The sequence below is a fragment of the Triticum dicoccoides genome, chromosome 5A, assembly GCF_002162155.2.
Source record: "Triticum dicoccoides isolate Atlit2015 ecotype Zavitan chromosome 5A, WEW_v2.0, whole genome shotgun sequence".
Taxonomy (NCBI): Eukaryota; Viridiplantae; Streptophyta; class Magnoliopsida; order Poales; family Poaceae; genus Triticum; species Triticum dicoccoides.
The window spans coordinates 635,609,513-635,635,799 of record NC_041388.1 but is presented as its reverse complement, the minus strand read 5'-3'; the positions used below and the strand labels follow the sequence as shown (position 1 = coordinate 635,635,799).

Genomic DNA, 26,287 nt, shown 5'->3' with positions numbered 1-26,287 from the left:
CCTCCAGGATGACTTGGTTGAGCACATGTGGACTTACAATTCCAACCAGTAGATCTATCGGTTCAATTTCTTTTCATGCAAAACAATTTTAATTGGGTTGTAAGAATATTTGATAATGTTTTTATTTCGATTGGGTTAGGTGAGACTATTTCGGATGTGGAACTATTTAATTATGAACTATTTGGTATGCTTGGTTTTAGTTCAAAGAATTCATAAAGGGCCTCCGCCGGACGATATGCGGCCGGAATGCGGCTGTTCGTTGGGCGCATGGTCGGCGCATCTAGAAATCCGAACGGAGGCCGCCCCATTGCCATCCCTAAACGGATGAAATCTGAACAAAACAAACATCAGTTTAGGGTCGTGCGTTGAAGTTACCCAGGGCTGCATGGGTCGAAAATATTCGACAAGACCTTAGAGCAACTCCAATGGGGCGGCCCATTTTGTCCGCCCGCGTCCGTTTGGGTTGGTGCGGACAAAAGTGGCGGCCCAACGCGCCGACCCAAACTCAAATCGTGTCCGCCCGGCGTCCGCGCCGACCCATTTCCGGCCCAAAATTGCACCTGAAATGCGTCGGCGCGGACGCGAAGCGGACGCGCCGCGCGTCTCCTCGCCGTCCGCCGCGTCCCCACCTAGCAGCTGTCCAACCGCTACGGTCAACATAATTTATGACGACCGCCCACCTTGGGCCCACGCGTCAGCGATGGCGGTCGTCCTTTTTTAAGTCGGGCGTGCGGCGGGGCCGTCCTCATCCACTACCACTCGCCCCCCGTCCCCATCTGGCCACCCCTGCCCCCACGCCGGTGACAACCCTAGCCACCGCCATCATGGGTTTCTTCTCCGGCGTCGGCAGCAGCCGCAAGGGCAAAGCCCCCGCCCGCCATTCCCCCTCCCTCCCCGCCCTCCCCGCGCCGGCGCGCGCTCCCCAGCAGAGGCAGCGCATCAGCGTGCCGGTGCACCAGGCCGAGTGGCACTGGCACCATCGCGTGCCTCTGCCGTACCCGGACGTGACGCTGCCGCACGACTGGCATTTGGATCCGGAGAGGATCCCAGTGCCGGCGGCGCCGCGGACGGCCAGGGCCCATGCGGAGGAGGTGCGGCGCCGGCGGGCGTTGCTGAGCGAGGAGCGGCGCGTCGACCCGCGCTTCGTCGTCGACTCGCTCAACTGGGCTCGATGGTTCGCCATCGAGCGCGAGGAGGCGAGGTGACGCGGCGTCGACCACAGCCTGCCGCCGCCCGCGCTCGTCGTCCGCGACGAGGATCAGGAGGCCGAGGTCGCCTACCAGGCGGCCATCAAGGAGAGCGAGGAGGAGGAGCGGTGGAGGGAGGCAGACGAGGCGGCTTTCGAGGCTGCCATGGCGGAGGCCATGGCCCTCTCCGCGGCGGGCGACTGCGTCGTGCCGCCGGTGGCCCCGTCGTCCCCGCCCAGAGCCGAGCCGGAGGAGCCGTCCTACATCGAGCGCTACTCCTGGACCGGAGTAGTCCGCGAGTGGGTCAGCGCTCCGCCGATCTGGCTCGGGGCGACGGAGAAGCAGGAGGCGGCCTACCTCGACCACTGGCGCCGCGTTCGGCTTGCCGAGGACCGCCGGGAGGGCCAGCGCCTGCAGATGCTCGAGCGCGAGGCCGAAGAGGAGGCGTGCCAGGCCTAGGCAGCGGCGGCACAGGCAGCGGTGGCAAAGCCCGACATCACCGCCGTCTGGAACACGGCCTTCCCCTGGGCCGGCCCTGCGCCGACGTTGATCGACCTCACTGGTCCCGACGCAGACGCCGCCGCCGACGAGGACGCCTAGGGCAGCACGTCGTAGTTTTTAGTATTTTAATTAATGTAATGTGGACTTTTGCCGGCCTTCGTGGCCGGCTTTTATATTTAATTAAATGCATGTATTTATTTTCAAAATGCTTGCAATACTTTTTTTGGCGCGCCGATGAAATGGGTCGGGCCAGCGTTGGGCGCTCGCGCCGATCCAAACACAGCGCCGAACGTTTGTGTCCGCCGGGCCGACTCAAACGAACAAAAAGCGGACAAAAGCATCGTCCGTTTGGGTCGGCTCGTTGGAGTTGCTCTTAGAACGGGACATTGGGAGAGTGCGATCCGGAGAACAAAGGCAGAGCACGGAATGACAGATGTAACCGTGTACTGTAGAACAATCGGCTAGTAGCTGGAAAGCGCGAGGCGACGACAGATGGAAGTGGAACCGCCAGCGCTACGCTCGGTCGGCGGTGAGTAGGCGCTGACACGGCAGGCAGCAAGCAAGGGTCTCGTTCGTAGCTCTGTCTGTGTGCAGATGGCCGGAGTTGGGTTTGACATGGACCCCTGCCCATGCCATTGCCGTTGCCGACCACAAACAACATGGCCCGGTACGCAACATCATTCATTCCTCTCTTGACATTTGGCCATCGCGCAGCATCCCACATTCAACGTCAGTTTTGTCTTGGTCTTGCAACAGCAAAGAAAGAAAGAAAGAAAGAAAAGACCGCTCGCTTCCCGGCGAGAAGAATGCATACGCGCAAGGCGCGACCAAGGGTGGGAAGAAAACCTTGCGATGCGCGGAGAGCGCGTGCAATAATAAGCTCAGAGAGGAAAGAGTTGTCCGCGTGTGACTGTAAAAGATGTGAACATGGACATGGTGCTGACCGTGGAGAGCAAACCCAAACTTGTGCACGCGACCGTGGAGTACTGAAGTGGAGTGTGAACATCGTACTACTACTCAGGATCCACAAGCGCTAACCTTTGCTGCCGTGTTAAGACGGAAGTGCGCACATAGTTAGTACAATGATAAGTGCGCATGCAGTGCGTTCCTCTGCCTGCCTGCCTGATCGGGACGGGACGGGACCCCTACCGGCTACCGGAATGCACTATCCACAGGACCGGGCATCACCCAGCCCATTTTGTACCATTTCCCTCGGTTAGACTTTTCATGGTCTTTGATGCACTACTTGGACTAGAGTGACTTTTTCATACTCTTGGTGCACATCAAGGTACTGGCGGGAAGCGGCCCTGGGCCCTTGTTTGTGGATGGAATGGACGGGTACCTTGGTTACTTCTGAGTGGCTAGGTGGTCGATTATGCTCGGCATCTCAGCTATAGTACTAATCCACGTCTTATTAGACTGTTATAGTACAGTTTGGGCAGTGGATCTTGGTAGGATGGCGCCTCCGAATTCCGAAAGGATTCTTGAGATCTGTGAGAGACATATATAGTTCCCGCCAATGATCGTACCACTACTCTTAACCGCGATCCGGACGAGGAACAGTACTAGTAGTATACTCCCTCCGTTTCGAATTAGTTGTCTTAGATTTGTCTAGATATGGATACAACCGCGCACTTCAAGCGCGTGTGTACGTCCGCGTCAGATTCTTCTTTTTTTCTCCATTTGTAGAAAGATTAGCGTGAAAACTCGAGTAATGGTGCATGTTGAACGATCGATGCATGATCGCTTAACTTGCTGGGGCGGCTTTGGCTTTCGTCGTCACCTAAACTAAATGCAGCAGTGCACGCGTTTGTCACCGAGACCTGTGCGTGCCTGCCAGGATCAACTTTCCACACACAAAAAATATATCCTTTTTGAGAAAGATCAATTTTCCACCGAGACCTGTGCGTTCTCTGAAGTTTAGCGATTGGCCTCCAGGCAAAAGTCTTGCCTCTATAATTAACGCCAGAACACTTTAATCGTAGCCAGCGATTGGCAAATTGTCTTTCATCACCATCGGGAGTATATACGCGGCACAGGCTAAACGGTTAGGAGCAGGCAACATGTCCAATCCAGTCATGTCGACTGCCACCGACTCCATAAAGACGAGCCAAATTCAGATAAAAACAGGTGCTGCCAAACTATGTCTGTATAAACCACCTCTTCTTCTCATCATCAATCATTGCTACCCTTTCCATACCTCAAACGCGCAAGCAGACGAAACGTTTCCATAGCTGGAACTCGCCCAAACACGCACGCAAACGAAGCGCTGTCACAGCCACATGAACGCGAAACCTCCCACGTTGGAAAAAACACGCTATTTCCACCAAAAAAGCAAGGAAAACACAACGTGGCCAGGCAAACCACCACCTTTTTACAAGAAATATCCAAACCCAAACCCACAAGAAACATGAATGATGGCAACACCTCAACGCGAAAAGCATGCCCAGGACAAAAAACATGCCACGGCTGAAACACGACACAACACCATCGCTCGCAAGAAATTATAGGCACCTGATCATCCATCCTTATCTAGATCCATCTTTAGCTCGCTGCACTTCATATAAGAAGGTAAGAGAACTTGGGCAGTGAAAAGCATGACGAAAACAGGTTAGTCGCTGTTTCACAGGTACTCCCTCCGTCCGGGAATACTTGTCATCAACATGAATAAAAGGGGATGTATCTAGATGTATTTTAGTTCTAGATACACCCCTTTTAATCCATTTTGATGATAAATATTTCCAGACGGAGGGAGTAGAAGCTACAAGGGGAAAACAAATCATAGTAGCACTACAAGCAAAATCGCACCCCGATCAACGGGGCTGAAGGGGTTTGCGGAGGGGGTTCTCAGCCAACTTCCGCTGTGGAGAAGCTGGTGGTCTCTGTCCATGGCGATCCCACTTACTTAACTAGCCTTGGTTTTGTTCACGCCGTGCTGCAGAAACTTGGAGCGGTACTGCTCCGCCAGCGACTTGTCCACACCTCCCGCCCCACTCGCATCTTTCCTCGCCCTTTTCGTAGCCTTGTCTCTCTTCTGCTCGCCATCATTTCTGTTCCTCCTTTTTCTCCGTGCGTCCGCCTGGGTGTGTGCCGTAGATGGTCCCTGATGAATCAAATGAAACAGACGTGACATTAGATTACTTTACTGCATCTAAATGGGGTACTACTGCAAAATAAATTCGGTAGTACTTACACTCGGTGCAGCATTCGGGGCCGCATCTGTTTGATTTCCATCTGACACAGAGGAGGTTCCCTTAATTGACTGCCGTGCTCGTTTTGCGGGCCTTTGAGATTGCCTTTTGTCTCCCTGTGTGCTTTCCACAGTGGTGTTAGGACCTCCAGGAACTGACAGATCATCTGAAGGTCCTTTGCCAGAGTCGGATAATTTAGATGGTATATCTTGCGATTCTCGCTTGCTCCCTTTTCCAAAAGGTCTCTTCTTATTTGAACGAGGGCCATCAGTTGTAGACTGATCTCCCAGAGCCCTTCGCTCTTGTGCAGCCTCTTTTGCCCTACCATTGCGTTCGTTCCGAATCTTCTGGAGCCTCATTTTTTCAACATCCTCAAGTGCAAACTCGACAATTGGACGACGTTCTGTACCAAAGGTTCCTGCAAACACGTAAAGAATGATAGATAAATGATAACACAGACCAAACCATTCCGCGTTCAGCAGCAAACATTCAACAGGGTGGGCAATACAAAAAAGAGACCAACAGGCAACATGTCGTTGGTTAGAAACGAATGTCAGAGATACAAATAGTTTGTTTTGATTTTTCCATAACGAAATGGCTTCACCAAATATTGTCCCATAAAAATGTGAAACTATCAGGAGCAAACAATACTCCTGTCATTATGTACAAACGAACATCAAACAGCGGTATGAAAATGCAGACAGCCCATGATTGTTAATGAATGAGTGAACATAGGCAGCACTGACAAACAGCACCAGTAAATAAGATAAAGACAACAATGATGCACATTATTTCATAAGTATTTATATGCAACCCAGCCCAAATGTGTTATGCATCCAATATTAAAAGTGTAGGTGCAATCTAAGGATGATGAAATACATAAGCAAAGTCAACTCACTGCAAAATGTTTTTCGATATATACATGCTACATCACGAAGTAGCAACACAAGGCAGAACAATTGGCACAACATGACAACAACCAGCCTAATTAAAAGTGGCAGGTGCGTAAAAACGTACCAGGGTTGTTGTTTAGAACCCTCAGAGCTACAAGAGCATGCTCATGTTCTTGAAAGTCAACAAAGGCTACCCCCCGGGAATGCTTCTGTGCAGCACCCTGACCTTTCTTTTCATTGTTTAGGATATTTACCTGCTCGAGACAAATGCATACACATAAGCTTCAGAAAGATACCTAAAGAATAGCAAGAGAAACTTGGATGGTAAACCGCAATTAAACCTTCCGGATGACAGGATTTTGCTTGGTGGCACGAGAAATTACTGCTTCTCGGCAAAGCTTCTTTACATCATTAATGGTCAGAGTCTTTGGCAAATTGTAAATGATAAGCCTTGTTCTGGAGACATGGAATTTTGGAGATACAAGCATTTCTGCTTTTCTTTTAGCCAACCTACAAGATAAAAATAGCAACCATTTCTTATTCATTGCTCACAAAATAACAGAAGGCAGATAACAAGAGAAAACAAGGTTCTGATTTATGAAAAAAAAAACATTTCCCTGCAAGCAAGGAAAAGGCATAGAGATGTAAAAAATTCAAATGCAAGTGAAAAAAGGCACTGTCTTTACAGAAAAAGAGACTAAGAATGAATTCTCAGAAAATTCATCAAATTACATGAAGATGACAGATAGGATTTTATTAATTAACATAACAAAATCATCGCATTGACTTTATTGATACTACTTAATAAGAATGAACTAATGCAGACATAAGAAAGAAGAGTTAAGACAAACTCTTACCAACTACGTTTATTCATGTCAACATCTGATACACCTTCCGCAGCTGGCGTTCCAGGGAGTATTTCACCTTCCTGCTTCGACACTAAACTTTCAGGAACAGAAAATAATAGGAGTGCAGGATGGAGTGCAGATAAAAGAGTTAACTGTTAAACTTGCCTTTGACAAATACAGGTTGCGTCGATCCTCAACCTCGTTCTTTCCCTTCTCCAGTTCCTTTTTGTGAGCTGACTCCTTATCCAGCGCTTTCTTAACATTAAGTGGTCTGCTTTTTACAAAAATTCCTAATCCAGGAGCAGCATTAGCAGCAGAAACTGCTGCATCAGCTGCCTCTGCTGTAGAAAACTTGAGAAAACCAGTCCCTCTAGGTCTCCTGCACAGACAGTGCAAAAATTGTTGGAATCAACAAATGCATTAAGTGAAGGTTCTGTGGTCAATACAACTGGTGGAGAATGGACAAAATAAAATATTTCTGATTAGATGGTTAAACATACTTTGTGAGTTTATGCAGAACTGGGAAGAAAGATTGAACTTTCCCAAACACTGAGAACCGCTCTGTTACTTCCTCATTGCTAATATCAAAAGGAAGGTTGCTTATGAATATTGTCCTATCCAGGCCAGTATCTTCTTTCTTAGGTTTCAAAGAAGGAACAGTGCTTTCTGTCTCTGCTACATGTTTAGATTCTGCCAACATGACAGATGCAGGTTTTGAAGCAGGAATGATACTTTCTGCCTTTGTTACATCTTTAGGTTCTGCCAACTTGGCAGCTGCAGGTGACTGGGGTTGCTTCTTTTTTGGTGTGTCCTTTTCTGTTTCAGAATCTGTATCGATATCAGAACTCTTTTCTGGTGTATCATTTTCTGTTTCAGAATCTGTATCAATATCAGAACTCTCAACACCAGACCGCTCAGACTTCTCTGATGATTTGATCAAATTTTCAAGAACTTTTCTAGAAATGTCCGCTTCACTTTTGAAATCATCCTCAGGAAGACGATTCGAAGTCTCATGATCAAGTTCACTGTTATCATCGCTGTCATCTCCTCCGACAAGATTATCTTCAGAGGATTCCTCGTCACTGCCCTTGTCAGATGTATCTTCCAACTCTGAAAGGACATGCAGTTCTCAGAATCACAATAGTAACTCATAGAACTCAAAGCATTGGTTGACGACATTATGAGAAGGTATGCAGTGTACTAATTAAATAGTTGGACAATCATGGTAGCTTTAGACAATGGAATATACTCCTGTTTCCTGAGGAACTATATCAAGGAGCCAGCACGGTATTTAATCAAGTGTCTAAAATGAGTGATTTACAATATATCGCCATACCGGTTTATTATATCATTCAGATTCAGACAAGTATAAATCTTGGATTAGCTGTAGAGAAAACTAATAGCTTTATGAGAACTCTCTGAATGAACAACAGTACAAACGCTGGTATAAGAGTTTATATTTACCGTCGTCCTTAGCATCAGACTTTGCAGCAACAGCATATACATTCTTCGGAACAGCCCAATCAACAGCTACTGTTCTCTTTGCAACAACTTTTCCATTAACATTTTTTATAGCCTGGTTCAGAGAAACATCGTGGCAAATTAGGACTTCCAATGAATATTTACTCTTACTGAACAAAGTACTGACCGTACATTTTCTGCATCCTGTTTGCGTGTGAAAGACAGAAAAGCAAATCCTTTTGATTTCCTGTAAAAAAGAATAAATGCAACAGAGTTAGCAACTTAGCATATATTACGAGTTGCTTGACTCACCAAGGGAACAAAGGACTAAACGAAAAACATTACCCATCATCAGATTTTTGTGGAATGGAGACATCCCAGACAAATCCTTCACAGCTAAATATGTCCATGATCTCCTTTATAGTAACCTGTGAGAATGAGACATGCATGTATAGTTTCTCTTTCATATGCTCCAGAAAATAAATTTTGGAAGAGACGAATTTGCATTCAACCAAGCACCTTGAATGGAAGGTTCCTGACTATCACTCTCCATTTCCTGATCTTTGAACCCTGAATAGCAACAAACAAGTTTCAGACACTTGCAAGTAAATGAACGAACTATAGAAATAAATTGAACTAATCGAACAGAAATGTAATGAATTGGTTCTACAGATAAACTGTGTATCTCATGCAAAAGGGGGAAACACTCATCAACCAAGAGTTGGATTTTATGTAAAAATCATGGCACCTTCCACTTGCACAATAGCACCAGTAGTCATTGTGATAATATATCATACAAAAAAGTGAACCAGACATTCAAAGAATAATAGTCTGAGGGAACCTCTAGCATTGGTTTCTCTCACGATTGTAGCTAACTGAGGGAACCTCAATTATAGCTAACTGAAATCAGATCATGGTTTCTCTCACGATTGTGATAAAATATCAAACTCTAGAACCTCTAGCATTTTACTGAGCAATATACAAGGTACCTGGTACATGACTAACATGTGTACTCTCAGGGAAACTCTCAAACTGCAACTACGTTATTTGAAAGAAAAAATTGTACCCTGGAAGGCATAGCAGAACATAGATACGAGAATTCCAGATAAGAAAGGTTTGAAAGCACTTATAATTACCGCACATCCACTAATTTTTAATCACCGCGCATCCTCCCATTTTTAATTACCATACCAAGGTGTAAAGAAAAACAGGTGGCAAAAGAGCCAGCATGGTATGTAGTAGTAAAGCAAAACTAGATAATGATTTCAATTTCGTTTAGTTGCAGAAAAGGAACGAGACAATCAAACTAGATAAAGCAATGGCAGCATATATTAAGATAAATACAACACAAGAAGACGGCTGACCTCCCCACCAAGTTGACGAGCCCAAACAATTGCTCCTTTGATCTCCTTGTGATGCAAGAGAACAACAGCCTCCCAAGCTGATTTCACACTTGAAAAGAGTACTGCTGCCGCATCCGATGTGCACCCATCGCGTGCAAGCCCTGGAGGGGATGAATGCCATATTGTACTGTTAACACTTTTTTAACTTTATTACATGCTAGTTGTGCTAAATGAGCTAAATGTCTGGTGAAGTACATGAAGATTCAAACATGACTGGATTCATTCCATTTTCTTATTAAAATCCCACGACAATTCTGACATGGCCTTTTGTGGTGCTTTGCTCTCAGTCATATCTTAAGCTGACAAAGAAACCTTAACGGCACAACCTTTTGCGGTGCTCTTGCTTCAGTCAAACAAATGAAATAAGTAATAATACCGATGTCCTCCATTTATCAACCATGACTAAGAGGTTGGTGAAGTTTAGATATTCTTCTCCATTGAGGAATAAATGAATGAGAATGTAATGAAAAAAAAGGAGTAAGGAATAGAGAATGAGAACTTAGTGGACACAAGAGACATATGTGCACGGATAGGAGAATAAAAAAACATAATTGTTCTCTTTACCAAGCAAAATACACATGCAGCTGGAACTAGAACTGTTAACTAAGAAATTAAGCACTGCAAAGTAATCATGTCCGACATTCAAGCCAATCAAAAATATGCTAGCAATGTGCAAATACCAAATATGGACAATCCTCACATGTATAGAGTCGTGCACAGGATTACAAGTCATGTAGAGAATTAACAGCTCAAAACATAAGCATCATCTTCATCAGAAAACACGCATGCAGTCAATCGGCGAGCATAAGAATGGGCCATTTGACATGCTAAGTTGTAATGAGAACATATTGCCATGTGAGACATGCAGATGGAGTAATGACTTTTTAGTTCACTGAGACACTATCTAGAAAAGACCAGACATGCAGCTTTAAATAAGATTCAAAACTATCATAATCATTTGAATATGAATATCAACAATAATGCAATTGAAGTTGCCACATGTTATGGATTAACAGGCGAACGGGAAGGATTTTACTCTACCCTTTAGGCACTACACCTCTATATAAGGAGGTTCCTCGTTTTGAGATTAAGCAAGACGTAAACCAAATTATTCCTAGTTTCTTGACTCTCCCTGGCCCTGGGTGCGGTTGCTCGCAAGGTGCTGCCGCATAACTTGGGTCGAGGTAGTACCTGACTAGACCTAAGGGCCCCTGTCTTATCTCGCTACATAACAAAAATGAAATTTTAAAGCAAGGTAATACCCGTCACAAGAGATTGGAATTACTGATGTAGCATGAACTCAAAGAACTATCACACCAGAATAATTATTGTGTTGACAACATAATATACAATTAAAATTAAGTAAAACTTGGGGTGGGGTGCAGGGAAGTGAAAAGAGAGCATGAAAAGATCATACCATGGAGCTCCATTTCCTCTTTTGGAAGTGGATAATTTACAGACACTACTGTGCCAATCTCTCCTGCCAGACGGAAAACTTCACTAGCCATAGAGAAGTCTTGAAGACCACCAAATATAACGGTTTTGGCAATCCTATCATTAGGAGATAAAAAGTTACAAGTCAAATTGAGTTGAACTGGAACAGATAAAAATGCTACAACATTATATCTTCGACCAAATAACTAAAGATAGTACTTGAAGGGGCAAGATTCAAAACAAGAGGAGAACAAATTTTAGCAACAATATGGCATGACATATTTTACGTAATGTGGTATTGTCCAGTAAATATAGAAGTGTTCCAGTCCACACCTTTGCTTTTCAGAACTTTTTGCTTTATCAGTAGCATTAATGCTAACTTCCTTTGCTACTTTGGTATCCTTGGCCGGTAACTGTGGTGGTCCTAGTTCAACACAATATCTTACATCAGAAAATTTTGAAGTAATAGGAAAACTGAACAGTGGAACAACAACAACAACAAAGCCTTTAGTCCCAAACAAGTTTGGGTAGGCTAGAGGTGAAACCAATAAGATCTCGCAACCAACTCATGGTTCTGCCACATGGATAGCTGAACAGTGGAAATGGTGCAAAAAAGTTAAACAACTTCCAAATGAAACCTGTATCAGCTTTATGCAAGGGCTCCTTATGTTTTACAGGAACAGGAGTAGAATTATCATCTTCCTCATCTTTTGCATTGGAGTCGTCAACATGCACTGCTTAAAAACAAAAATAGCAAAATCATCAGAAACTCAATCTATTGAGTACTTTTATAAGCAAAAAATTATTGATATTTACCACTCTCTTTCTTTTGCAGACGTTCCTTCAACGGAGCACGTTGTATCGCGAGCTTAACTCTGATTTTCCTACCAGCAACAGCAAAGCCATTCTTTTGTTGAATAGCTCGCTCAGCATCCTGAACAGTGGCACTGATATAACGCAAACACATTTTAAGTCAGTTCAATTTGACTGCTGCCCGAAAACCTGTTTGAACAAGAAGTAGCATGACTCCAATGGGGCAGAGCCAATTGGCTACAACATGGTGAAAAAAGGACAGACCCAGTGCATAGAAGCTCCCACACAAGGTGGGGTCTGGGGAGGGATTATAGGAACCTAGTCTTACCCCTGCAAAGTGCAATGCAGAGAGGCTGGTTCGAACCCAGGACCTCTTGGCACAAGTGGGGAGGACTTCACCACTGCGCCTGAAATACAAAAAATTTCCACCGCTTTGCAATTGCAAGAAAAAGAGGAATCTGATCAAGTACTTGACGTATGCTAACAGGGTCAAGGTCATTTTTATGCACAGGTAATTCCATAATTGTCAGCAGAAACACACTCTTCTCTGAAGAAATACATTGTTCAGTTGTACCAGCACATGAACCAAGTTTTATCTATCAACCAAGCTTAAATGATTTAGTCTATCTCAATGCCGAGTTGAAGCAAACCATAGAAATGAAGGACTGCCCAATTCACATTAAAATGGAAAGAGAAGTACTGTCAAGTGGGTGACGTATTGCCAAGAAGAACTCAGTGAATATGTAAGATACTTCTAATGAGAATAAGAATTACTGCACCGAGGCTAACTGTTATGATGCGTCTGATCACGCTAACTAGGCTAACCACGGCATTGCATGGCAAGAATGAGTACTGAAAATCTTTAACAGATCAAGTTCTGAACTCACAATTGTACAAACCCAAATCCTTTGCTCGTCTCGGACCCTGCATAATAAGAACAGCAACAGAAGTTGTTAGTCACAAGTAACGGGAAATTGCTCACTGATAAACACCATATAGAGCCATCAAATCTCTCAATCGTCAGCTGATCAGCTCACCTTTCGACGCGACCATGAAGCAGCGCCTCACCGGCCCGACCTCGCTGAACACCGTCTCGAGCTGCACAGCAACAGCACAAGCGGAAAATCACACCCAACACCCAACACTGAGTAACCTCACAGCTTAGTAGAGAGGGGGGGCGCCTCGACTACGAGCTCGCCCTTACATCGGAGGACTTGTAGGTGTACGGCAGGTTGGAGACGAAGACAGTGGAGGGGGTGTGGCCCCCGCCGGCAGCGCCGCCGCTTCCGGCGACGGCAGCTTCGCCTTCCCCGGCAGGCTCTCCTCCGGCGCCGTCGCCGCGGGCGCGGACGCGCTGCTTCCCCTTGCCCATCGCCGGCGTGCGCTGCAGGGAACGGCCGTGGGAGCTGGGTGGGGGTGCTCGCGGTTGCGATGGGACGAGAGGTTTTGGTGGGCTAGGGTTTATAATTGGACGGAGAATGGATCGGCCGTCTGTTTTGGGTGGGCTGAAACTGGGCTGGCCCGTAAGTACGTAGCGCCTGTTGTGGGCCGGTCAAACAAACTGTTGTTCACGCGACCCTGAGCGAGCGAGTAGTTTCCCGGTTCGTTGGTTCGTTGGTTCGTGGTCTGACCGTTTCACCGTTACCTCCGCCTGGTTTACTGGTGCCCTCGTGTTTAGGGTTCGAAAAAATATAAATATGATGCCAAAAAAAGTATAAATAAAAAATAGTATCATCAAAAAATATATTCGAATAAGAATTCAACGATATATTTTTTATGAGATGCATTAACATTATGCTAGTCAAATATGTGGTCAAGCTTTGACCCAAAATACAATGGGAACAAATAAATTAGGACGAAGGTAGTAACTCACTGTCGAAAATTGGCCGATACCGTTGACCACTAACGTTTGCAAAAATAAAATGATGAAATAAAAAACTGAATATTCAAAAAAATATTCATGAATTTTAAAAAGTTGATCACAACATTCCAAGAAAATGTTCATGTGTTTGGAAAAAGTTCATAAATATCAAAAATGTTCATGGATTTGAAAAAAGTTCGTCACAAAATTGAAAGGAAATGTTCACCGGTTTGAAAAAAAACAAAATTAAAAAATTCATGAATTTGAGAAAAGTTCATGAATTTTAAAAAAATACCTGAATTTGAAAAAAAGATCATCACAAACATTCGAAAAGAAAGCTCATGGGTTTGAGAAAAGTTCATGAGTTTCTAAAAAGTACCTGAATTTGAAAAAAAAGATCATCACAAACATTCGAAAAGAAAGTTCACGGGTTCGAGAAAAGTTCATCAATTTGAAAAGGTTCATGAATTTGAAGAAAGTTCATGGTAATTAAAATTAAAGAAAAAAAGAACAAAAAACAGACATAAACAACTATGAAAAAACAGTAGTAAAACTGCATTGCCCGGTGTAGTGCTGAGTGGACCGGCCCATTCGGTCAGGGGGGTGTGCGCCGCATACGCATTGGCCTCTCTTTGGCGCGTGAAGTGTCAAACACGATTTGGCAAGATTGATCTATGTAGGACGATTCGCTCAAAATAATGGCTTGGGACGAGTTCACAAGTGTGTTGGCTGGCCTATCTTCGGGCGGCTTCTTCTTCCTCCCCTTCTTCCTTAGTGTCACGGATATCCTCTCCTTATCCCCCCCCCCCCGACGTGCCGGCATGCCCTGAACAAACCGCTGGCTCCTGCCACTCACGGCTGGCAACGCTACCGTGCCACCTTGCTTCCCTTCCCTGTCATCTCCGCAGGTCCAGCATCGCCCCGACCTTCCCTTTAATCCCCCTCTTCGATGTTGGTGACCTGCACCCACACCCAAGCCACTCAAGTTTCGTCCTCGCCTCCGACCCTTGTTGGCTATGGCTCGATGCTTCACCTATGGCTCGTCGTTGACTCACAGCCATCGCTCCACCTCTTCCTCGCATCATGATGAGTCCAAAAATGTGATGATTTTAATGTTCCTACATGGTAGGCTTTGTGGGATTTTACCGCATTCGTGCATGTCTTTTTACCATTTTTCCCTAGGATGCATTTTTTAAGTAGTTGAAGCACTAAGGAAAAAACTTCTAAAATGGTGATAAAGTCACGTAAATAAATGTGACAAATAATTACCATAAAAGAATGAAGTACTTGGGTGTTGGAAATATGCCCTAGAGGCAATAATAAAGTGGTTATTATTGTATGTCCTTGTTCATGGTAATTGTCTATTGTTCATGCTATAATTGTATTAATCGGAAACCGTAATACATGTGTGAATACATAGACCACAACATGTCCCTGGTAAGCCTCTAGTTGACTAGCTCGTTGATCAATAGATGGTTGTGGTTTTCTGACCATGGACATTGGATGTCGTTGATAACGGGATCACATCATTAGGAGAATGATGTGATGGACAAGACCCAATCCTAAGCATAGCACAAGATCGTGTAGTTCGTTTGCTAGAGCTCTTCTAATGTCAAGTATCATTTCCTTAGACCATGAGATTGTACAACTCCCGGATACCGTAGGAATGCTTTGGGTGTATCAAACATCACAATGTAACTGGATGGCTATAAAGGTGCACTATAGGTATCTCCGAAAGTATCTGTTGGGTTGGCACGAATCGAGACTGGGATTTGTCACTCCGTATGACGGAGAGGTGTCTCTGGGCCCACTCGGTAATGCATCATCATAATGAGCTCAATGTGACTAAGGAGTTAGCCACGGGATCATGCGTTACGGAACGAGTAAAGAGACTTTCCGGTAACGAGATTGAACGAGGTATGGGGATACCGACGATCGAATCTCGGGCAAGTAACATACTGATGGACAAAGGGAATTGTATACGGGTTTGATTGAATCCTCGACATCGTGGTTCATCCGATGAGATCATCGTGGAACATGTGGGAGCCAACATGCATATCCAGATCCCGCTGTTGGTTATTGGCCGGAGAGATGTCTCGATCATGTTTGCATGGTTCCCGAACCCGTAGGGTCTACACACTTAAGGTTCGGTGACGCTAGAGTTGTTATAGGAAATTGTATGTGGTTACCGAAGGTTGTTTGGAGTCCCGGATGAGATCCCGGACGTCACGAGGAGTTCCAGAATGGTCCGGAGGTGAAGATTTATACATGGAAAGTCCAGTTTAAGTCATCGAAATGGTTTCGGGGGTTATCGATAATGTACTAGGACCACCGAAAGGTGTCCGGGGGTCCACTGGGTGGGGCCACCTGCCCCGGAGTACTTAGTGGGCTGAATATGGGTGGGAACCAGTCCCCTAGTGGGCTGGTGCGCCCCCAATGGCCCAAGGCGCCTAGGGTTGGAAACCCTAGGGGGAGGGGGCGCCTCCCACCTGCTTGGGGGGCAAGTCTCCCCCTCCTGGCCGCCGCCCCCCTCTAGATGCATCTAGGGGGGCCGACCCCCTCTTCCCCCCTATAAATAGTGAGGGGTGGGATGGCAGCCACACCCCTTCCCCTGGCGCAACCCTCCACCCTCCAACACCTCCTCCTCCTTCGTAGTGCTTGGCGAAGTCCTGCCGGAGAACCGCTAGCTCCACCACCACGGCGTCGTGCTGCCGGAGCTCTCCCTCAACTTCTCCTCTCCCCTTGCTGGATCAGGAAGGAGGAGACTGATGGGGAACGTAGCAGAAATTCAAAATTTTCTACGCATCACCAAGATCAATCTATGGAGAAGTCTAGCAGCGAGGGAAGGAGAGTGCATCTACATACCCTTGTAGATCGCTAAGCAGAAGCGTTCAAGTGAACGGGGTTGATGGAGTTATACTCGTCTGTTGGGGAACGTAGCAGAAATTCAAAATTTTCCTACGTGTCACCAAGATCTATCTATGGAGAAACCAGCAACGAGGGGAAGGAGGACGCATCTACATACCCTTGTAGATCGCTAAGCGGAAGCGTTCAAGAGAACGGTGTTGAAGGAGTCATACTCGTCGTGATCCAAATCACCGGAGATCCTAGTGCCGAAAGGACGGCACCTCCGCGTTCAACACACGTACAGCCCGGTGACGTCTCCCATGCCTTGATCCAGCAAGGAGAGAGGGAGAGGTTGAGGAAGACTCCATCCAGCAGCAGCACAACGGCGTGGTGGTGGTGGAGGAGTGTGGCAATCCTGCAGGGCTTCGCCAAGCACCGCGGGATATGAGGAGAAAGAGAGGGAGGGCTGCACTAACGAGAGAGATCAAATCACGTGTTATGAGCAGCCCAAACCTCAACTATATATAGGGGAAGGGGAGGGGCTGCGCCCCCTTTAGGGTTTCCACCCCTAGGGGTGGCGGCCAGCCTAGATCCCATCTAAGGGGGGCGGCCAAGGGGGAGGGGGAAAGGGAGGCGCACCGGGATGGGCCTTAGGGCCCATCTGCCCTAGGGTTTGCCCCCTTCTCCTCTCCCTTGCGCCTTGGGCCCTTGTGGGGGGGCACACCAGCCCACCTGGGGCTGGTCCCCTTCCACACTTGGCCCATGAAGCCCTCCGGGGCTGGTGGCCCCACTTGGTGGACCCCCGGGACCCTCCCGGTGGTCCCGGTACGTTACCGATAAACCCCGAAACTTTTTCGGTGACCAAAACAGGACTTCCCATATATACATCTTTACCTCCGGACCATTCCGGAACTCCTCGTGACGTCCGGGATCTCATCCGGGACTCCGAACAACATTCGGTAACCACATACAAACTTCCTTTATAACCCTAGCGTCATCGAACCTTAAGTGTGTAGACCCTACGAGTTCGGGAGACATGCAGACATGACCGAGACGTTCTCCGGTCAATAACCAACAGCGGGATCTGGATACCCATGTTGGCTCCCACATGTTCCACGATGATCTCATCGGATGAACCACGATGTCAAGGACTTAATCAATCCCGTATACAATTCCCTTTGTCTAGCGGTACGATACTTGCCCGAGATTCGATCGTCGGTATCCCGATACCTTGTTCAATCTCGTTACCGGCAAGTCTCTTTACTCGTTCCGTAACACATCATCCCGTGATCAACTCCTTGATCACATTGTGCACATTATGATGATGTCCTACCAAGTGGGCCCAAAGATACCTCTCCGTTTACACGGAGTGACAAATCCCAGTCTCGATTCGTGCCAACCCAACAGACACTTTCGGAGATACCTATAGTAAACCTTTATAGCCACCCAGTTACGTTGTGACGTTTGGCACACCCAAAGCACTCCTACGGTATCCGGGAGTTGCACAATCTCATGGTCCAAGGAAATGATACTTGACATTAGAAAAGCTTTAGCATACGAACTTGTCCATCACATCATTCTCCTAATGATGTGATCCCGTTATCAACGACATCCAATGTCCATGGTCAGGAAACCGTAACCATCTATTGATCAATGAGCTAGTCAACTAGAGGCTTACTAGGGACATGGTGTTGTCTATGTATCCACACATGTATCTGAGTTTCCTATCAATACAATTCTAGCATGGATAATAAACGATTATCATGAACAAGGAAATATAATAATAATCAATTTATTATTGCCTCTAGGGCATATTTCCAACAGTCTCCCACTTGCACTAGAGTCAATAATCCAGTTCACATCGATATGTGATTAATGCTCAACGTCACATCCCCATGTGACTATCACCCAAAGAGTTCTGGGTTTGATCATGTTATGCTTGTGAGAGAGGTTATAGTCAACGGGTCTGAAACATTCAGATCCGTATGCACTTCGCAAATTTCTATGTCATCTTGTAGATGCAACTACTACGCTACATTTGGAGCCATTCAAAATAACTGTTCTACTATACGAACCCAGTTTACTACTCAGAATAATCTGGATTAGTGTCAAAGTTTGCATCGGCGTAACCCTTTACGACGAACTCTTTTACTACCTCCATAATCGAGAAAATTCCTTAGTCCACTAGTTACTAAGGATAACTTTGACCGTTGTGCTGTGATTCATTCTTGGATCACTCTTGTACCCCTTGACTGACTCATGGCAAGGCACACTTCAGGTGTGGTACACAGCATAGCATACTGTAGAGCCTATGTCTTAAGCATAGGGGACGACCTTCGTCCTTTCTCTCTATTCTGCCGTGGTCGAGCTTTAAGTCTTAACTTCATACCTTACATCTCAGGCAAGAACTCCTTCTTTGACTGATCCATCTTGAACACCTTCAAGATCATGTCAAGGTATGTGCTCATTTGAAAGTACCATTAAGCGTTTTGATCTATCCTTATAGATCTTGATGCTCAATGTTCAAGTAGCTTAATCCAGGCTTTCCATTGAAAAACACTTTCCAAATAACCCTATATGCTTTCTAGAAATTCTACGTCATTTCTGATCAACAATATGTCAACAACATATATTCATCAGAAATTCTATAGTGCTCCCACTCACTTCTTTGGAAATACAAGTTTCTCATAAACTTTGTATACACCCAAAATCTTTGATCATCTCATCAAAGCATACATTCCAACTCCGAGATGCTTACTCCAGTCCTTAGAAGGATTGCTGGAGTTTTGCATACTTATTAGCATATTTCAGGATTGACAAAACCTTCCGGTTGTATCACATACAACCTTTCCTCAAAAAATCATCGAGGAAACAATGTTTTGACATCCTATCTGCAAGATTTCATAAATGATGTAGTAATTGCTAATATAATTCCAACAGACTCTTAGCATCGCTACGAGTGAGAAAGTCTCATCGTAGTCAACTCCTTGAACTTGTCGAAAAACATCTTAACGACAAGTCGAGCTTTCTTAATGGTGATACTTACCATCATTGTCCGTCTTCCTTTTAAAATCCATGTGTACCTAACAGCCTTACGACCATCAAGTAGTTCTTCCAAAGTCTACACTTTGTTTTCATGTATGGATCCTCTCTCGGATTATATGGCCTCGAGCCATTTTGGAATCCAGGCCCACCATCGCTTCTCCATAGCTCGTAGGTTCATTGTTGTCTAGCAACATGACTTCCAAGACAGGATTACGTACCACTCTGAAGTAGTACGCATCCTTGTCATCCCACGAGGTTTGGTAGTGACTTGATCTGAAGTTTCATGATCACTATCATAAGCTTCCACTTCAATTGGTGTAGGTGCCATAGGAACAACTCCCTGTGCCCTGCCACACACTAGTTGAAGAGATGGTTCAATAACCTCATCAAGTCTCCACCATCCTCCCACTCAATTCTTTCGAGAGAAACTTTTCCTCGAGAAAGGACCTGATTCAAGAAACAATCCCTTATTGCTTTCGGATCCGAGACAGGAGGTATACCCAACTGTTTTGGGTGTCCTATGAAGATGCATTTATCCGCTTTGGGTTCGAGCTTATCAGCCTGAAACTTTTTCACATAAGCGTCGCAGCCCCAAACTTTTTAAGAAATGACAGCTTAGGTTTCTCTAAACCATAGTTCATACGGTGTCATCTCATTGGAATTATGTGGTGCCCTATTTAAAGTGAATGTGGTTGTCTCTAATGCCTAACCCATAAATTATTGTGGTAATTCGATAAGCGACATCATGGTATGCATTATATCCAATAGGGTGCAGTTATGATGTTCGGACACACCATCACACTATGGTGTTCCAGGCTGTATCAGTTGTGAAACAATTTCCACAATGTCTTAATTCTGTGCCAAACTCGTAATTCAGATATTCATCTCTATGATCATATCATAGATCTTTTATCCTCTTGTCACGACGATCTTTCAACTTCACCCTGAAATTACTTGAACCTTTCAATAATTCAGACTCGTGATTCATCAAGTAAATATACTCAACATCTACTCAAATCATCTGTGAAGTAAGAACATAACGATATCCACTACATGCCTCAGCACTCATTGGACTGCACACATCAAAATGTATTACTTCCAACAAGTTGCTTTCTAGTTCCATTTTACTGAAAATGAGGCTTTCAGTCATCTTGCCCATGTGGTATGATTTGCATGTCTCAAGTGATTCAAAACCAAGTGAGTCCAAACGATCCATTTGCATGGAGTTTCTTCATGCATATACACCAATAGACATGGTTCTCATGTCTCAAACTTTTCAAAAATGAGTGAGTCCAAAGATCCATCAACATGGAGCTTCTTCATGCGCTTTATACCGATATGACTTACGTGGCAGTGCCACAAGTAGGTGGTACTATCATTACTTATCTTTTGGCATGAATATGTGTATCACTACGATCGAGATTTCAATAAATCATTCATTTTAGGTGCAAGACCATTGAAGGTATTATTCAAATAAACAGAGTAACCATTATTCTCCTTAAATGAATAACCGTATTGTGATAGACATAATCCAATCATGTCTATGCTCAACGCAAACACCAATCTCGATGGTAGAGGGAGCGTACGATATTTGATCAACCTTGGAAATACTTCCAACACATATCGTCATCTCACCTTTAGCTAGTCTCCGTTTATTCCGTAGCTTTTATTTCGAGTTACTAACACTTAGCAACCGAACCGGTATCTAATGCCCTGGTGCTACTAGGAGTACTAGTAAAGTACACATCAACACAATGTATATCCAATATACTTCTATCGACCTTGCTAGCCTTCTAATCTACCAAGTATCTAGGGTAATTCTGCTCCAGTGGCTGTTCCCCTTATTACAAAAGCACTTAGTCTCGGGTTTGGGTTCAACCTTGGGTCTCTTCACTAGAGCAGCAGCTGAATTGCCGTTTCATGAAGTATCCCTTCTTGCCCTTGCCCTTCTTGAAACTAGTGGTTTCACCAACCATCAACAATTGATGCTCCTTCTTGATTTCTACTTTGGTGTCAAACATCGCGAATATCTCAAGGATCATCATATATGTCCCTGATATATTATAGTTCATCACGAAGCTCTAGCAGCTTGGTGGTAATGAATTCGGAGAAACATCACTATCTTATCTGGAAGATCAACTCCCACTCGATTCAAATGATTGCTGTACTTAGACAATCTGATCACAAGCTCAACAATTAAGCTTTTCTCCCTTAGTTTGCAGGCTAAGAAAATCGTCGGAGGTCTTATACCTCTTGACGTGGGCACGAGCCTGAAATTCCAATTTCAGCCCTCGAAACATCTCATATGTTTCGTGACGTTTCAAAAACGTCTTCGGTGCCTCAACTCTAAACCGTTTAACTGAACTATCATGTAGTTATATGTCAGATGTTCGCAACATCCACAGACAACGTTCGAGGTTCAGCACACTGAGCGGTGCATTAAGGAATAAGCCTTCTAAGAAGCAATGAGTGTTGGGGAACGTTGCAGAAAACAAAAATTTGCCTATACTACGAGAGAGAGAGACGTAACGGGGAGAGAGGAAGGCGCCAGGGGCTGGTGTATGAAGTCCCTCCTCTCCCCCACTATATATAGGGGTGCTAGGGGGGGCGCCGGCCCTAGGAGATGGAATCTCCTAGGGGGGGCGGCCAAGGGTGGGGGGCTTGCCCCCCAAGCAAGGGGGCGCCCCCTTTAGGGTTTCCCCTCAACCCTAGCCGCATGGGCCCTAGGGGAGTGGCGCCCCAGCCCACTTTGGGCTGGGTTCCCTCCCACTTCAGCCCATGGGGCCCCCGGGATAGGTGGCCCCACCCGGTGGACCCCCGGGACCCTTTCGGTGGTCCCGGTACAATACCGGTGACCCCGAAACTTGTCCCGATGGCCGAAACAGCACTTCATATATATAATTATTTACCTCCGGACCATTCCGGAACTCCTCGTGACGTCCGGGATCTCATCCGGGACTCCAAACAACATTCGGGTTACTGCATATACATATCTTCACAACCCTAGCGTCACTAAACCTTAAGTGTGTAGACCCTACGGGTTCGGGAGACAAGCAGACATGACCGAGACGACTCTCCGGTCAATAACCAACAGCGGGATCTGGATACCCATGTTGGCTCCCACATGCTCCACGATGATCTCATCGGATGAACCATGATGTCGAGGATTCAATCAACCCCGTATGCAATTCCCTTTGTCAATCGATATGTTACTTGCCCGAGATTCGATCGTCGGTATCCCAATACCTCGTTCAATCTCGTTACCGGCAAGTCACTTTACTCGTACCGTAATGCATGATCCCGTGACCAGACACTTGGTCACTTTGAGCTCATTATGATGATGCATTACCGAGTGGGCCCAGTGATACCTCTCCGTCATACGGAGTGACAAATCCCAGTCTTGATCCATGTCAACCCAACAAACACTTTCGGAGATACCCGTAGTCTACCTTTATAGTCACCCAGTTACGTTGTGACGTTTGGTATACCCAAAGCACTCCTACGGTATCCGGGAGTTACACGATCTCATGGTCTAAGGAAAAGATACTTGACATTGGAAAAACTCTAGCAAACGAACTATACGATCTTGTGCTATGTTTAGGATTGGGTCTTGTCCATCACATCATTCTCCTAATGATGTGATCTCGTTATCAATGACATCCAATGTCCATAGTCAGGAAACCATGACTATCTGTTGATCAACGAGCTAGTCAACTAGAGGCTTACTAGGGACATGTTGGTGTCTGTTATTCACACATGTATTACGATTTCCGGATAACACAATTATAGCATGAATAAAGACAATTATCATGAATAAGGAAATATAATAATAATGCTTTTATTATTGCCTCTAGGGCATATTTCCAACAGTCTCCCACTTGCACTAGAGTCAATAATCTAGTTACATTGTGATGAATCGAACACCCATGGAATTCTGGTGTTGATCATGTTTTGCTCTAGGGAGAGGTTTAGTCAACGAATCTGCTACATTCAGGTCCGTATGTACTTTACAAATATCTATGTCTCCATCTTGAACATTTTCACGAATGGAGTTGAAGCGACGCTTGATGTGCCTTGTCTTCTTGTGAAACCTGGGCTCCTTGGCAAGTGCAATAGCTCCAGTGTTGTCACAGAAAAGTTTGATTGGCCCCGACGCATTGGGTATGACTCCTAGGTCGGTGATGAACTCCTTCACCCATATTGCTTCATGTGCTGCCTCCAAGGCTGCCATGTACTCCGCTTCACATGTAGATCCCGCCACGACGCTTTGCTTGCAACTGCACCAGCTTACTGCCCCACCATTCAAAATATACACATATCCGGTTTGTGACTTAGAGTCATCCAGATCTGTGTCGAAGCTAGCGTCGACGTAACCCTTTACGACGAGCTCTTCGTCACCTCCATAAACGAGAAACATTTCCTTAGTCCTTTTCAGGTACTTCAGGATATTCTTGACCGCTGTCCAATGTTCCTTGCCGGGATTACTTTGGTACCTTCCTAAGAAACTTACGGCAAGGTTTACATCAGGTCTGGTACACAGCATGGCATACATAATAGAACCTATGGCTGATGCATAGGGGATGACGCTCATCTCTTCTATATCTTCTGTCGTGGTCGGACATTGAGCTGAGCTCAATTTCATACCTTGTAACACAGGCAAGAACCCCTTCTTAGATTGATCCATATTGAACTTCTTCAATATCTTATCAAGGTATGTGCTTTGTGAAAGACCTATGAGGCGTCTCGATCTATCTCTATAGATTTTGATGCCTAATATATAAGCAGCTTCTCCAAGGTCCTTCATTGAAAACCTCTTATTCAAGTAGGCCTTGATGTTGTCCAAGAGTTCTATATCATTTCCCATCAATAGTATGTCATCTACATATAATATGAGAAATGCTACAGAGCTCCCACTCACTTTCTTGTAAACGCAGGCTTCTCCATAAGTCTGCGTAAACCCAAACGCTTTGATCATCTCATCAAAGCGAATGTTCCAACTCCGAGATGCTTGCACCAGCCCATAAATCGAGCGTTGGAGCTTGCACACCTTGTCAGCATTCTTAGGATCGACAAAACCTTCCGGCTGCAACATATACAATTCTTCCTTAAGGAAACCATTAAGGAATGCCGTTTTGACGTCCATTTGCCATATCTCATAATCGTAGAATGCGGCAATTGCTAACATGATTCGGACGGACTTTAGCTTCGCTACCGGTGAGAAAGTCTCGTCATAGTCAACCCCTTGAACTTGTCGATAACCCTTAGCGACAAGTCGAGCTTTATAGATGGTCACATTACCATCCGCGTCTGTCTTCTTCTTAAAGATCCATTTATTTTCTATGGCTCGCCGTTCAACGGGCAAGTCAGTCAAAGTCCATACTTCATTTTCATACATGGATCCTATCTCGGATTTCATGGCTTCTGGCCATTTGTCGGAATCCGTGCCCGCCATCGCTTCTTCATAGTTCGAAGGTTCACCGTTGTCTAACAACATGATTTCCAAGACAGGGTTGCCGTACCACTCTGGTGCGGAACGTGTCCTTGTGGACCTTCGAATTTCAGTAGGAGCTTGATCAGAAGTATCTTGATCATTATCATTAACTTCCTCTCTAGTCGGTGCAGGCACCTCAGGAACATTTTCTTGAGTTGCGCCATTTTCCGGTTCAAGAGGTAATACTTCATCAAGCTCTACTTTCCTCCCACTTACTTCTTTCGAGAGAAACTCTTTCTCTAGAAAGGACCCATTCTTGGCAACAAAGATCTTGCCTTCGGATCTGAGGTAGAAGGTGTACCCAATAGTTTCTTTTGGGTATCCTATGAAGACGCATTTTTCCGACTTGGGTTCGAGCTTTTCAGGTTGAAGTTTCTTGAGCATCGCATCCCCAAACTTTTAGAAACGACAGCTTAGGTTTCTTCCCAAACCATAATTCATACGGTGTCGTCTCAATGGATTTCGACGGAGCCCTATTTAAAGTGAATGCGGCAGTCTCTAAAGCATAGCCCCAAAAAGATAGCGGTAAATCGGTAAGAGACATCATAGATCGCACCATATCTAATAGAGTGTGATTACGACGTTCGGACACACCGTTACGCTGAGGTGTTCCAGGCGGCGTGAGTTGTGAAACTATTCCACATTTTCTTAAGTGTGTGCCAAATTCGTGACTCAAGTATTCTCCTCCACGATCTGATCGTAGAAACTTGATTTTCCTGTCACGTTGATTTTCAACCTCACTCTGAAATTCCTTGAACTTTTCAAAGGTTTCAGACTTGTGTTTCATTAAGTAGATATACCCATATCTACTTAAATCATCAGTGAGCGTGAGAACATAACGATAGCCACCGCGAGCCTCAACACTCATTGGACCGCACACATCAGTATGTTTGATTTCCAATAAATTGGTTGCTCGCTCCATTGTTCCTGAGAACGGAGTCTTGGTCATCTTACCCATGAGGCATGGTTCGCACGTGTCAAATGATTCATAATCAAGAGACTCTAAAAGTCCATCTGCATGAAGCTTCTTCATGCGTTTGACACCTATGTGACCAAGGCGGCAGTGCCACAAGTATGTGGGACTATCATTATCAACCTTACATCTTTTGGTACTCACATTATGAACATGTGTAGTATTACGTTCGAGATTCATAAAGAATAAACCATTCACCATAGGAGCATGACCATAAAACATATCTCTCATATAAATAGAACAACCATTATTCTCGGATTTAAATGAGTAGCCATCTCGAATTAAACGAGATCCCGATACAATGTTCATGCTCAAAGCTGGCACTAAATAACAATTATT

The 26,287-nt window shown here is 45.2% G+C and overlaps 1 protein-coding gene across 2 annotated transcripts; it reads right to left on the bottom strand.

Moving 5' to 3' along the window:
• Positions 1 to 4,246: 4,246 nt before the first annotated feature.
• Positions 4,247 to 13,158, bottom strand: LOC119303616 (RNA-binding protein 28-like). 2 transcript variants are annotated; one of them, XM_037580747.1, is made up of 19 exons: positions 12,936 to 13,158; positions 12,769 to 12,829; positions 12,619 to 12,655; positions 11,735 to 11,865; positions 11,557 to 11,655; positions 11,252 to 11,342; positions 10,902 to 11,035; positions 9,446 to 9,585; positions 8,601 to 8,651; positions 8,427 to 8,509; positions 8,274 to 8,328; positions 8,085 to 8,196; positions 7,121 to 7,730; positions 6,786 to 6,999; positions 6,630 to 6,700; positions 6,114 to 6,282; positions 5,897 to 6,026; positions 4,882 to 5,297; positions 4,247 to 4,791 (listed from the first exon to the last, which is right to left on the bottom strand). In XM_037580747.1, exons 1-19 carry the CDS (start codon positions 13,101 to 13,103, stop codon positions 4,594 to 4,596), a joined length of 2,970 nt encoding a protein of 989 aa, XP_037436644.1. In that variant the 5' UTR covers positions 13,104 to 13,158; the 3' UTR covers positions 4,247 to 4,593. The 2 variants fall into 2 exon arrangements, with proteins under 2 accessions (XP_037436644.1, XP_037436645.1); XM_037580748.1 differs by having other exon boundaries at positions 11,557 to 11,652.
• Between the last annotated feature and the right edge of the window lie 13,129 nt (positions 13,159 to 26,287).

Coding starts and splice junctions, on each gene's coding strand:
- LOC119303616 (XM_037580747.1), bottom strand. CDS start 13,103: ATGGGCAAGGGGAAGCAGCGCGTCCGCGCCCGCGGCGACGGCGCCGGA. Junction 8,197..8,273: donor GCAAACAGGATGCAGAAAAT/GTACGGTCAGTA, acceptor TCTCTGAACCAG/GCTATAAAAAATGTTAATGG. Junction 7,731..8,084: donor GTCTGATGCTAAGGACGACG/GTAAATATAAAC, acceptor ATGTCCTTTCAG/AGTTGGAAGATACATCTGAC.